The sequence below is a fragment of the Branchiostoma floridae genome, chromosome 10 (genome assembly GCF_000003815.2).
Source record: "Branchiostoma floridae strain S238N-H82 chromosome 10, Bfl_VNyyK, whole genome shotgun sequence".
Classification (NCBI taxonomy): Eukaryota; Metazoa; Chordata; class Leptocardii; order Amphioxiformes; family Branchiostomatidae; genus Branchiostoma; species Branchiostoma floridae.
Window position 1 is genome coordinate 19,596,129 of NC_049988.1, and position 13,012 is coordinate 19,609,140.

Sequence of the window (13,012 nt, forward strand, 5' to 3'; positions counted from 1 at the left end):
TACAGGTGAGTAAGGTGTCTTTCCTTTGCCTATAGACCAGATAGGCCATTATACAGGTAAGTAAGATGTCTTTCCTTTGCCTATAGACCAGCTAGGGTATTATACAGGTGAGTAAAGCAACTTTCCTTTGCCTATATACTACCATATAGGCCATTATACAGGAAATACACATTACTCACCTGTCCGGGGTCTTGCCTGGTCAGTAAGCAAAGGTAATACTCGTTACTCACCTGTGCGGTGTCTTACCTGGTCTGTAAACAAAGGAAATACACGTTACTCACCTGTATGGCGTCTTACCTAGTCTGTAATCAAAGGAAATACACGTTACTCACCTGTACGGTGTCTTACCTGGTCTGCTATGAAAGGAAACACACCTTACTTACCTGTACGGCGTCTTACCTGGCCTGTTATAAAAGGAAACACACCTTACTTACCCGTATTGTTGTCATTTATTAAGAAGAGAAAAAACAATTTGTTTGTTAATGTTAATAAAGGTACATTTTACAGTTGAAATTTTCTACGTCATAACTACTAGTAAATGTTATAAAACATTTCCTATCTGTACTCAGAAGAGGAGCCCGCTCGTGCCATGTTCCAACATTTTATTAGGCTATTAATAGCATGTGGTCACATTTTTCTGCACACAAATAATGCAATTAATATTGTTTATGTGTCAACTTCTTCCAATACTTTAAAAATATTTAGGAAATGAAATGAAATACATTTTTGTATTTGAAATAAGTTTGTACACACTGTAACAGATACTCATCTAATCAAATCCTCATTGTAACAATGTTTCTGTGATAAATAAAGATAAGAAAAGTCCAGTTTGGTGAAGAGTTATTATTATAATGTAAATAGTATTGTTAATAATAAATAGCTATGTTTTTCTAGTATTGGTTACCTGCCCCTAGTCAGGTTTATAACACTAATGTGTCTGAGCCTTTTGTACATTAATTGGGCACTGAGGTGAATTCGAATCAATATCCATATTTGCACTAAGTTCCTCAAACCTGGGTAATAATAGCACAGAAAAAAGGACCACAATGTAAATATCAGTCAGATGATAGCACTATGAATTGAAAGTCTTGTTCAGAATTCACTCTAAAATGGTTGTATGAGAAGCTATGCTACAACAGTCCCTCCCGCCATACTTATAGAACAGTCCCGCAAGGAGGTCACATGACTATAGCTAGTGCCCGCCATTTTGAATTGCTATAGTTAATGTATGGTAGTATCGTCGCCGTACATTTTGACCAAAAACAGGGACTTAAAATGCTTGTAAAGCACGGAAACTCCGTACACATCAATGGGACACCATCTTGAACATGTTTGTGGCGGTAGGTTTAAGTGTCGTTGCGCGACGGCCGATATTTTTGTGGATATAGTGGCATTCGCTAAAAAGACATTTTGCTGGGCGTTCGCTAAAAAGACCATCGAGAATCGAAAACTTTGATTTATGTCACTTCGGGTCAATGGATTGACTTGAAACTCAGGATTAATACATGGGAGCACAAAGTGGACATATTCCAAGCAAAAAAAATGAGATTCGTGCAGCGCGGACTTCTCTAGAGTGGGCGTTTGTGGGCATTCGCTAACAAGACCATGCGTAACCATTATGCACAAAATTAACCTTTGGTATTGAAAATATAAGTGTAAGTGTCCTCATACATTTCAGGTTTACCTTGTTATAAACTTTAACAAGAGTTTAGACCAAAGACTTTAAAAAGAACCTATCTACCCACCCTTAATTTTTTTTCAGGACTGAAACAGGAAAAAATTTTTCCTAGGCCTGAACTCCATCCTCGTGTGATCGATATGAATCGTACCCGGCATTTCACAAATTCTGACCCTAGTCCCACCTGTAAAATGTTTCCTCTCAGTTACGATCAGCGCCCTAAGCAGCCATCGCCTTTCCTTGGGTTAATGATCAAGTCTTCCTCAGCTGGCACTTTCGAGGTACTTACTTTTCCGTCATTGATCCAATCATTTCTGTTATGAACCCTGCGAGGGAAATCGCCTGCTGCTTCAAGCTAAAAAGGCACAACCCGCCGTACGTGCAAATACATAAGTGGTAAGTACCGCCTCCGTACGGACTCGTAGGGAATCCGACGGATTTAGGAGCCTTCAGATACGCCCTAGACGTGCACTTTACGTGCAGGCAAAACTCTGTGTGCCATCGGGCTGCGGAACGTTTTCAGAAATACGTGGCCTCCCAAAAAAAACCTACGGACAAATTTCACGTACGGAGGGTTGTGCTCTTAGCGATCCATCGGACTTTACCGTTTGCATATACATTATGCTGTCTGTTGTCGCTATGTGACATTTCTACCCCCTTCTTGTTTTTTTCCTAGGAGTCCAATGATACGCATGTTGTTCACTGCTTCGACGGCTTAGACCCGATCACCCATAGTGCCACCCACGGTGGTTGGGTGACAGTCACTGTGCCTTTTGTGACATCAGAAACTGGAACTATAACATTCAGGTATTCTAATAGACCAATCAGCATTAGATATTCATCTGTATAGACCAATCGCTGTACTCATCTTTATTGACCAATCAGCATGATGTACTTGTCTATATTGACCAATCAGCATGAGGTATTTGTATATATAGACCAATCAGCATGATTTACTAATCTATATAGACCAATCACAAGGAAGTACTCCTTTCTATATCTATAGGCTAATCACTATTAGATACTAGTACTCATAGACCAATCAGCATGGACCATTCATTCTTTTAGACCAATAAGCATCCATATAGATCAATCAACACAGCATTGTGTATCAATCTACTACAACCCTGATGGTGTATCTATGTGGACCAATCAGCATGAAGTATTTAATTAGATTACGCCAATCAGCAAGCCACGAAGTATTCATTACGACCATTCAATTTGAAGTACCATTTAAACAAGATGCTATATATCGATTACGTAAACCAAGTTAAAATGAGATATTTTTATAGACCAATTAAATCAAACATGTGTTTATTATTATTATGTACACCAATAACACATAACATAGTCAATATGCATAGGGTACATGTTAATGTTAGCGTCATGTCGATAGCAGTTGTTGTCGTGTTTTGTTATTTACTTGTTGTCATTATGTTGTTTTCTGCAGTGTCACCGTTGTTGAGAAATACGACGTTTTCTGGCTACCCTCCACCTGGTCTATAAATCTGTAACAGTGTAAGGTTCCATGACTTTCCAACCAGATCTTGTGAGACTTTCCGAGAACTGCGTTGCTAAGCGTGGCCGGTCTTGCCGACACAAAGATGGCGGCCTTTTAATTGCCAGCGCTTGAGGTAGCAGAACACAGTATTTATGATTTTATCCGCGAACCCCGGGGTCTATATGTGACACGGGTACATAAAGTAGTAAGGAAAAACTTGCTGAAGGAGAGGTTAAAAATCATATTTTAGTGGCAGCCAGGTATAACCTGTGCTGGATAGTCACGGAAGATGTCGACTGTTTTCTATTTCGTGTATAAATGCGCCCCATTACTCAACTTCCCTACTAGTGTGAGCCGACTGCAGTTATGTGACCTCCGCAGGGCGGCTTTCAAAGTGGGCGTGAGAAGACGATGCGCCGTCAGGATTTTGTTGTTTTTCAATATTTTGTGGCTTGTACCCTGAACTCGAACATATCTGTATGTGGTATTCCAAAAGTGCACCCTGCTATATTTTTTCCGCGTCGAAGCCAGTCACCTTCTGGACCTTAACTATAGAAATCCCCATAGGCCATGTGTTCTGCTACCTTGAAAATGAAAAGAAAACGCTAAATAAAGATAGCTGCAAAATACATCTGACTCCCGTCTTCATTGTGTTTTACATGACTCATTACAACTACAGTTCAGTTCAGGTCATCCTCGGGGAGGTGACAGCATCGTCTCCACATGTTCCTGTCCAGCATGATGGAACGGAGCTCGCGGCCGGCCTGCAAACACGTGTCCTCCAGCAGTAGCTTCCTGAGTGTGACCGAAGGGCGGCCACGCCTGCGCGACTCTCCCGGTTCCCAAAGCAAGACCTCTCCTGCCAGTTCCTCATGGCGCACCACGTGACCTGCCAAACGGAATCTTCGGCTGCGGACAACCGACGATATGTGCGGCAGGGAACCATAAAGTTCTTTGTTGGAGATGTGGCTCCTCCGTCAAGGGCAGCACGAAGCATGCGGGTGTAGTTTCCATCGAGTCCAGTCAGCGTAAAGTACCATTACAACTACATTCGCCTACTACTTGATTTGTCCAGTAGCAGAATTGATATAAGGCATTGTTTTCTATGTCAAGATTAAAGATATAACTCCATGAACGTGTTTAAGCAACTGAAAGTTGTAGACCTTGCTAACACTGGTGATATTGGGCTAAAAGAAAAACCCAATTGTAACGTTGTAACCGGATGTATAAAGACATAATAATAGATTATGTGAACCACCAGCACAAATATTTTCTCCCCTCTCCAATATTTCTAGCAGGCCAAATTACAGAGTGCACAGACACTGGCACGGGAACATGTTTGGCTGTACATTGTACATAACAAATGACAATTAGGCCACACTGACTTAATTTTATAGATGCCATCCAGATTTTCGCCTGATTGAACAAGAAAACACACACACACACACACACACAAAAACTGTGGCCACATGTCACCCAATAGGATCCCTTGTCAATCAGAATTTTATGCTTGCCAGAGGATCCTCTCTCCAGCGTAAGGGGGGACATGATTAGGGCATGGGGCCACTGCGCCCTTTCCCCCCACTTCAAACAAGAATGGCGATCGATGATCGTCTAACTAGAGGCGAACATAACACAAACCAAGCATGTGAAATAATAGACTGGGTGCTTAGTACTTGCTGGATTTGTTTCTCACCCTCGCTCATTAGGTCTGGGGTACCGGTCTCCAGGGGATACCATTCATTGCCTAGTGAATAGCAGGACTCGGAGACAGTGGTCACAGCCTAAGTCAGGCTATAGTATGCACATTCACGGCACGTGGGACCGCGTAGCGCAGCGGCAGTGTGTTCGGCCCGTGACCTAGAGGTCGCGGGTTCGAATCCGGCTGCCGTGTTACCGATCTTGTGCCCTTCGGAAAGGCACTTGACACGACTTTATTCACTTAACACTCAGTTGAAATTGAGTACTTAGCTTCGACTAGGGGCCGTCCCTTGGATAGGACGTGCCGTGTCTGGGGAGAGCCATACCCCAGGCACGGTAAAGATCCCGCCACACGTGCGATGGTACGGTTTGAGTGGTTCAAAACCTACAGTACCCTGGCCGCATCTGGGGCAATTACTGTCATATTGAGGTCACCTGAGTGGCGCCGAATGGCAGCTCGCTCCAGACCTTTGCGATTTAGCACCACCTATTGCGTGTAAGCTCCTCCCAATCCGACTCCAAGGAGTAGTCGGCCCACCCAATAACAATAACAATGCCATGTGTATATTTCGCTCTTTTGCACAGATGTGTACATTGCCAAGACATTATTAAATATAAAAATGAGCTATATGTGGCTTTATGTGTTCAATGGGTGACATGTGTGATTTACGTACTAGTAAAGTGGCGCCTCCTATCATGATATATTTTGTGTTCGTACAAGTCTGTATAACCACATTATGATGTATAAAAACAGTGCCGGCTGCATTTCAGTTATGCATGTCTAAACTTGTTGGAGCACTTCGATCCAGATGTAAATAAAAAACACAAAAAAGCAACACACCAAAAATTATGACTGCCCGTGAACCTCTTCATTAATTATTCTCCTTCGAAGCATGAAATAGAAATGGCCTACACAGTTCCCAGAAAAATCGCTAGGGGGGCTAAGCCAGTACCACTTAAGGTGAACTCTCAATGCATTTGGGGTACTGGTGCGGCACTGCGGGGTTCGTTCACTGCGGCACAGTTTAGTTATTTTCGCTATTTTTGATAAATATAGATATTGTGTAATACGTAGAGCATGACTTAGAAGACGACAAAATACACAAAACGGAAGAAAATTCGTTCTCTATCTCTGAAATTCGTTGAGTCATCTACGAACCCAACATGTCTCCACCGGTGCCACAAGTGCAGTGAAAGTCCACTTTTATTCTCTGTCCCCAGAAGCTATGTACAACTATAAAATCAACGTCCATAGCATGTTTAGAACACGAGATATAAAAACAAAACCTAGATCTAGAGTTCCACCGTTACGGTATAGTGCTTTAAAAAGTCGCTAGGGATCGCTTATCGAACTAGACCTTCGTTTTCTCAACCCCCGTCGACCTACCAAATATCATAAGGATCCATCCAGAGATTCTCGAGTTATGTATTTGTGTACAGACATAATTTGACAGACACACAGAAAATGACACCGAAAATAACACCTTTGGGAAAGCTTAGAAAGATACAAACCTACTTTTTCATTACCGTAGAAACACAGCATTTTTAAAATTATACCTTGTAAAATACAGTAATTGCATCCGTGAATAGTTTCATCAGGTTGGTACGTCACTGAATAACGAGAGTCTTTTTACACAATCATTGCTTTGTGACCGCATCTGAACTGTGAGCAGCGACACCTGTCCTGCAGTACAATGTGAACCAGTCAGAATTGCCCTGAACAAGGTGAAAGACGGTCACCGAAAGGTCGGTGTGAATAAAGCAATGACTGTGTAAAAAGAGTTTCTTTATACTGTAACTGAATTTATGTTATTCCTATGCTACATTCGATACGGGTGTTCCGGACAGGTTGACCACTTGTTTTATCACATTGGGTGCTACTGTTATCAATAATTCAAACGCACTTTGGGCGCCGGGTGCGCCGCTGCCGACAATTTGAATACAGAATTTGAGCGTTGAAATCACTGTTTTTTTTTGTTCGATGACATTGACCCTCTGCCCTCCTGGCACATTTCGTATTGAAAACGTGAGTTTTGTCAGGTGGGTATGACAAAGGGGGTCACTGTTAATACCTTTATCAACAGGCTATATAACACCACGAATAGTACGTATATACAGGGTCTTCTGAGGTCTGATTGTCAGTTTAGAAATTCTTTTTCTATAGATGTGTATAAATTGTTGTGTGTATAGTTTGTTTTCTTATGTTTGTATGACTATTCTCTATGGGTTTCATACCTGAAATAAAGAAATTCAAAATTTAAATTAAGAGTAAAGCATCCTTGTAAAATAGACTTTTTTTACCTCCTTGGTATGACATAAATTTTAGACAAATACATCACCCTCGGTCTCAGCCCTCCCCCGGATCGGATCACCCACCGGCAAACGGGCGATCCTACCCGCGGTCGGGTTGATATCTCCTGTGATACGGAATACTCAGTGGTTTATATTATTGGGTTATTGGGTTAAATTGCGAGGAGTTTACAATGGGTGGGGCTAAATCGCAAGGGTCTGGAGCGAGCTGCCATTCGGCGCCACTCATGTGACCTCAATACGACTGTAATTGCCCCAGGTGCGGCCAAGGTACTGTAGATTTTGGACCACTCACACCGCACCATCGCACGTGTGGCGGGTTCTTTAACGTGCCTGGGTTATGGCTCTCATCAGACACGGGACCTCCATTTAACGTCCTATCCGAGGGACGGCTCCTAGCCGAAGCTAGGTACTCATTTTAACCTGAGTAAAGTGAGGAAATTCGTGTAAAGTGCCTTTCCCAAGGACACAAGATCGGTGACACGCAGCTGGATTCGAACCCGCAACCTCCTGGTCACGGGCCAAACACAATACCACTGTGTTACGCGGTCCCACAAAGCAGTGGTGTGCCAAAAAGCAGTTACTCAAGCAACTGGATATGATTTTTGAAACGGTCAGACTTTTAAACTAGCATCTGTGTCACTGAAGGGAACTAGTGGATGCTAGTTGAAACGTCTAACCGTTTCCAAAATCATATCTAGTTGCTTGAGTAACTGCTTTTTGGCATATCAGGTTACCTGGATGTCTAACCTTCATCGACGTAAAAACTCTGTGTTGTATGCTTATACGTATATCGTCAAGGACGTACGCTTCCCCATATTTGCCAGCGTATTTTTAGAAATAAATATTAACACACGTAAGCCAATTTCTTTCCGATTCAGCTGTACGGAACTAACATAACAAGGCAAAGAAAAAGTGGTCAGCGACCCTGAGGAAACTGATACACAGTAATGGCCGACATCCTTTGACGGTTTTACCGCAGGTTTCAGTCACTCTTTATTATTGTTACTGTTAGAACAATTCAATCTCTACAACTCGATAAAACGGAGATTTACTCCTGGACGTTTTAAGTGACCCCCAGCACTCAGTTCAGTTCAAGTACATAAAACTGAGAAGAAAAAAACGACCGTGTCAGAGTCTCTAATTCATACGGATGGTTGGCAAATGTCACTCACCAGTTTTACATATTAGATTAACTTGTAACTTTTAAATTTTAACTTATAGTAGCAGCAAAGGAAGAGTGATGGATGTCACCTGAAGTGTCTGGAAGTAAATCTCCTATTTGTATCTTGTAGTAGAAATTTAACCGCCTTAGAATATCGTTCACCTAGATGTCTTACTCTCCAAGCAGAGGTTAGGCTCCGGCTTTTGTTCCGTTTTCTTAGAAATGTCTTTTTTACCGAGCTAAATAGCTTCTATTTTGTACTCTTGCGACCGCGAGACGTCGAGAGATAGTGCAAAAATAGAAAGCCAGATAATAACGACTAAAAAAACGCAGAAAAATAGCCCGAGTCTAACCTCTGCTTGGAGAGTTGATGTCCTATGATAACCTTCATAAACGTTTCAATCCATGGACGTATTTACAGCCCCCCCCCCCTCCAAGGGTGCAATCGGCCCACTTTAATTCCGTAACGGTTCCGCTCAAGGTCACACTCTGTGTCAAGGTCACAGTCACCCCACTCTCTGTCGGCCTTCAAAGTTTTTATTCTGACAAAGTCATGGCCATGTAATTTCAGTGCACTCAAACTTAAAGGCATACTACGGGATTTTTGAACAAAACAAAAAGTAGCTTTTCCTACTTTTTCTTTACATTGTTAGCTCAATCAACCCTATAGCATTGCATACCAATATTCATGGAGAGATGCTGCGACATCAATGCACCACATTATGATGTATAAAAATTGTGATCTTCCAAGAAACAGATGGGCACAGGCTGGTTACTGCCTCTGTGTGTTGTTGTTTCTTGCTTATCAGCCTGGCTTCCCAGTGGGGGGCCAGTTGACAGTTCCTCTGAGTACAGTAGACTAGCTTTCTGTACAAGGTTTCTTGCAGTTTTGAAGGGAATATGACCTCAGCTTGTTGATATCCTACAAAATAGACTAATAAGTTCATGATTATATGCTATTTTAGAATGATTAGATATAGGTGTTTCCAAAGAAGATCTCCATTGTGTTCTTTATCTGCAGTCTGCCATGCATGTGCTAACTGATTACCCCACCCCGGGGGACCTACCGGTGGCAAGCAAGACCTGGAGGGTCTAACTTGGGGGGACACAAGGTTACAGGGTGCCTAGAGCGGAATGTTTGTAGGCTAATCCTTTACGTTGCAAACGTGAAATAATGACACAAAAGTGTCAAAAAGTGACAAAAAGTAGTAGTAAATCTGATATTTCTTAATTCTAGAATATTTCAAATTTGAGCGCAAAAAACTGCGTAGTATGCCTTTAAACAAAAATTACAGTTATTTTCCATCACGATCAATTGAGACTTGCTTGATAAGTATTTTTTTCTCGTTTCCAGAGAGATGTGACATGAGGGAGATAGAGAGACAATGATAGCGGAGAGAGATAAAGAGAAATAATACATACTATTTTTAAANGTGCCTGTGCCTATGTATGACTGTTTATGAGTGAGTGTGTTTGCTTGTGTGTGTGTTTGTGTGTGTGTGTTTATGTGTGTGTGTGTGTGTGTGTGTGTGTATGTGTGTGCCTGTGCCTATGTATGACTGTTTATGAGTGAGTGTGTTTGCTTGTGTGTGTTTGTGTGTGTGTGTGTTTATGTGTGTGTGTGTGTGTGTGTGTGTGTATGTGTGTGCCTGTGCCTATGTATGACTGTTTATGAGTGAGTGTGTTTGCTTGTGTGTGTGTTTGTGTGTGTGTGTGTGTGTGTGTGTGTTTATGTGTGTGTGTGTGTGTGTGTGTGTGTTTGTGTGTGTGTATATGTGTGTGTGTGTGTGTGTGTGTATATGTGTGTGTTTATGTGTGTGTGTGTGTGTATGTTCGTGTGTGTGTGTGCCTGTGCCTATGTATGACTGTTTATGAGTGAGTGTGTTTGCTTGTGTGTATTGTTTCATGTGGGTGTTTTTGTCTGCCTTTAATTTAAATGTATGATTGTGCAGCTCAGTAGTAAGTGGAGCTGTGCATTTATTTGCCCAAATTTTCACTTCACCAAATTGAAGAAGTGAGGGGAAAACAGATGATTATACACTACTAGGCTTTCATTTGACGTCATCTGCGCCACCTTGGATAACAGCGTACGCCTGTAAACCACATGAAGGTGCCACTGTTTGATCCAATTACCCGCCAGTACGGTGGTCGGGGGATTCAAATTATACGTTATGATTATAACATCAATGAAAAACCTGCAGGTATACCAGGTGCCATCAGTGTGCATCTTTATGCTAGTTTGTGTGTTCCATAATGTAATTACCTCTGTCTATGGCCGCTAGTGCTCCTCAGATGGGCACGCAGGAAGGTTTGGGTTGCTTCGTCCTTAATCATGGCCAGAGTGCCGCCCTCATCCTGTATTGTGTGCGTACAGTGGTATTCTTATTTTGTACTGGATGAAATCGCGAAGTATAAGAAGATGGAAACTACTGGGGTTTAATAACACATTAGCTATCTGATCTATATGTCGTCCCCTGGCTGATTTTGGTCTTATCAAAATATCAAAGTACTCATGATAGTATTATACAGTAGCTGCATGATATAAGAAATAAATAACATTTAAGGAACAGCTAATAGCTGAATCAACTGGAATAGAACAAAAATGATAATGAAAACTGATAAATGAGGTAACAATTTATTGAAAAAACAAAAGAAATAACTAAGTTATCAAATATACAGATTAGATAACAACTGAATAAATGCAGTAGCTTGCCTGGCAGGCTTGTTTGGCCGCCATGTAGTTCAGCCGAGGAGTGCGGAAGGACCCGGACCAGAAGCACTGGTTCTGATACACGCCGAAGTTGTGGGAAGGGTTGAGTCCAGGGTAGAGAGCGGAGCAAGCTGTGAAAGATTCAAACAACCCAAATTCAGTCTGACGTAATCCCACCACAAGCAGCTCGTTCGCTAGTCAGGGGCCTGGATAGCCTGGGTACCATAGTCGGCTTTGGGGTGACTTACCCGGCCCAGTGTGCTAAGGCACCGACCTGCTTCTGTCAGCCTGTCTGATTAGCTGCCCTTTGAGATTTCGCCGATAGAGCTTGTAGCCGGCCTTTTGAGTTTACGCCGCCAGCGGGGCGCGACTAAATTAATCTAACCCCGTAAGAACTCCCCGGGCCTGTACCAATTAACTGCACGGGCGGCCACCCCTACACCGCCGAGTGCCTCGATGGTAAGTGCTACCCAGGCTAGGGCCTGGATCTCTTATTTGGAGACGTTTTAAGGGTACGACATGTGGTCGGGAAGGGGCCCCTTCATTACGAGTCCAAGAGAAAAGTTATGACCATTGAATGTCCAGAACACGATAATTGTAATATGAAGACAAGAGGTACTGTTGCAGTACTTTGGATAGTTGCTAGGGGACCATAACTTATCTTCTCTAACTTGTTTATAGCACCCACTAATGCATATATCATGAAGCTCCACCCAAAATATTCCATGCTACACTGTTCACAGACAAGGCAACAATTAGTCAGGTGCAGTTTGAACTTTGGTAGTGTTCGCCCTTTGGAAAGGCACAAGTTTCCTCACATTAGTACCTAGCTTTGATAAGGGACGTCTCTCGGATAGGACGTTAAATGGAGGTCCATGCCTGTTGAGAAGAGCATGGACGTTAAAGAACCCACCACACCTTTTGAAAAGAGTACTGGGGCATGCCCGGTGTGCAATGGCCCAAATCTTTTTGTCTGGAGTTGATGATTCACAAATCACCCCGATGGATGCCTAGCAAACCGCCATCTCGTATCAATCATACAATATGTTGATTTTAATCATTCACCCTGAAGGGAGACCTGACACACTCCCAGCCAAAGAAAGAGTATGTCACCTCATAAGGGGCGGTATAACCCTGACTGTGCGTAAGCACGTTGATTACCTACTACATAGCTTTTAGAAGCAGATACAAGAATGTAATCATAATGACTCCTTTGATTAAGATGCGTTATATAACAAAGAACAGGTTTTAGTTATCTTTAGCACAGAAGGTCATAAGATTAGAACATGTTTTTTGCTCAGTTTATATCTAAAGGTTAAGAATTAATAGATGTAACTGACCATCACAACTCACGCTGTTACTACTCAAGTATTCAGCACATATATATAGCGCCAACCCTTCCCAAAACAACAATACTCGGTCAGTATAGTCTTCAACAAAAAAGGCATAGCATTTTTCTTTGCCCATTCCTGTCCCACTAGGGCTGTTTTTGACCGAGTATTCGAAATAGAGCTAGGGTTCTATTTGTTCGAAATCACAGCGCGGGCGTGCAGATTCACAGGTTTTCAAACGCGCTGCGAAAATATCGACTCCCGACATGCCTTGAATAGTGTTCCGTAACGTGGTAGGCTTGATTCAACTAACTATACAAAGAAATGGCCGGAAAATGGATTTTTTGTTTTCAGTTTGAAGTGCAAAAAACTGTGTAGCAGACCTTTAAGCAAAATCTTCTTATTTTTCTTACAAGGCAAGAAAAAAATTCTAGAAATTCTTGTTTTTTTTCTTACCAGATTCAACTCTTAAGAAATACAAGATTTTTTTTTTCTTTCAGGAAAATAAATTTTCTGTGAGGAAGCAAAGAAGATAAACAAGGAAAGGCATTTTGAGAAATACAAGAAAACTAATCTCAAATTTTCTCAAAAACTTAACAAGAAAAAATTTGCTGGC

The 13,012-nt window shown here is 42.0% G+C and overlaps 1 protein-coding gene and 1 long non-coding RNA gene across 2 annotated transcripts in view; one reads left to right on the forward strand and one right to left on the reverse strand.

Annotated features, from left to right (window-relative positions):
• LOC118424608 overlaps positions 1-3,795 on the forward strand; it is a 7,081-nt gene extending 3,286 nt beyond the window's left edge. The window contains exons 3-5 of the long non-coding RNA XR_004832222.1: positions 1,884-1,959; positions 2,355-2,485; positions 3,129-3,795. This is a non-coding gene — a long non-coding RNA (uncharacterized LOC118424608). The remainder of the gene's footprint in view (positions 1-1,883; positions 1,960-2,354; positions 2,486-3,128) is intronic.
• Positions 3,796-10,194: 6,399 nt separating this feature from the next.
• LOC118423801 (versican core protein-like) overlaps positions 10,195-13,012 on the reverse strand; it is a gene marked incomplete at its 5' end in the record, with an annotated part of 4,248 nt that continues 1,430 nt past the window's right edge. The window contains 2 exon segments of the mRNA XM_035832036.1: positions 10,195-10,710; positions 11,069-11,196. Of these exon segments, the coding sequence (XP_035687929.1) occupies positions 10,615-10,710; positions 11,069-11,196 (224 nt within the window).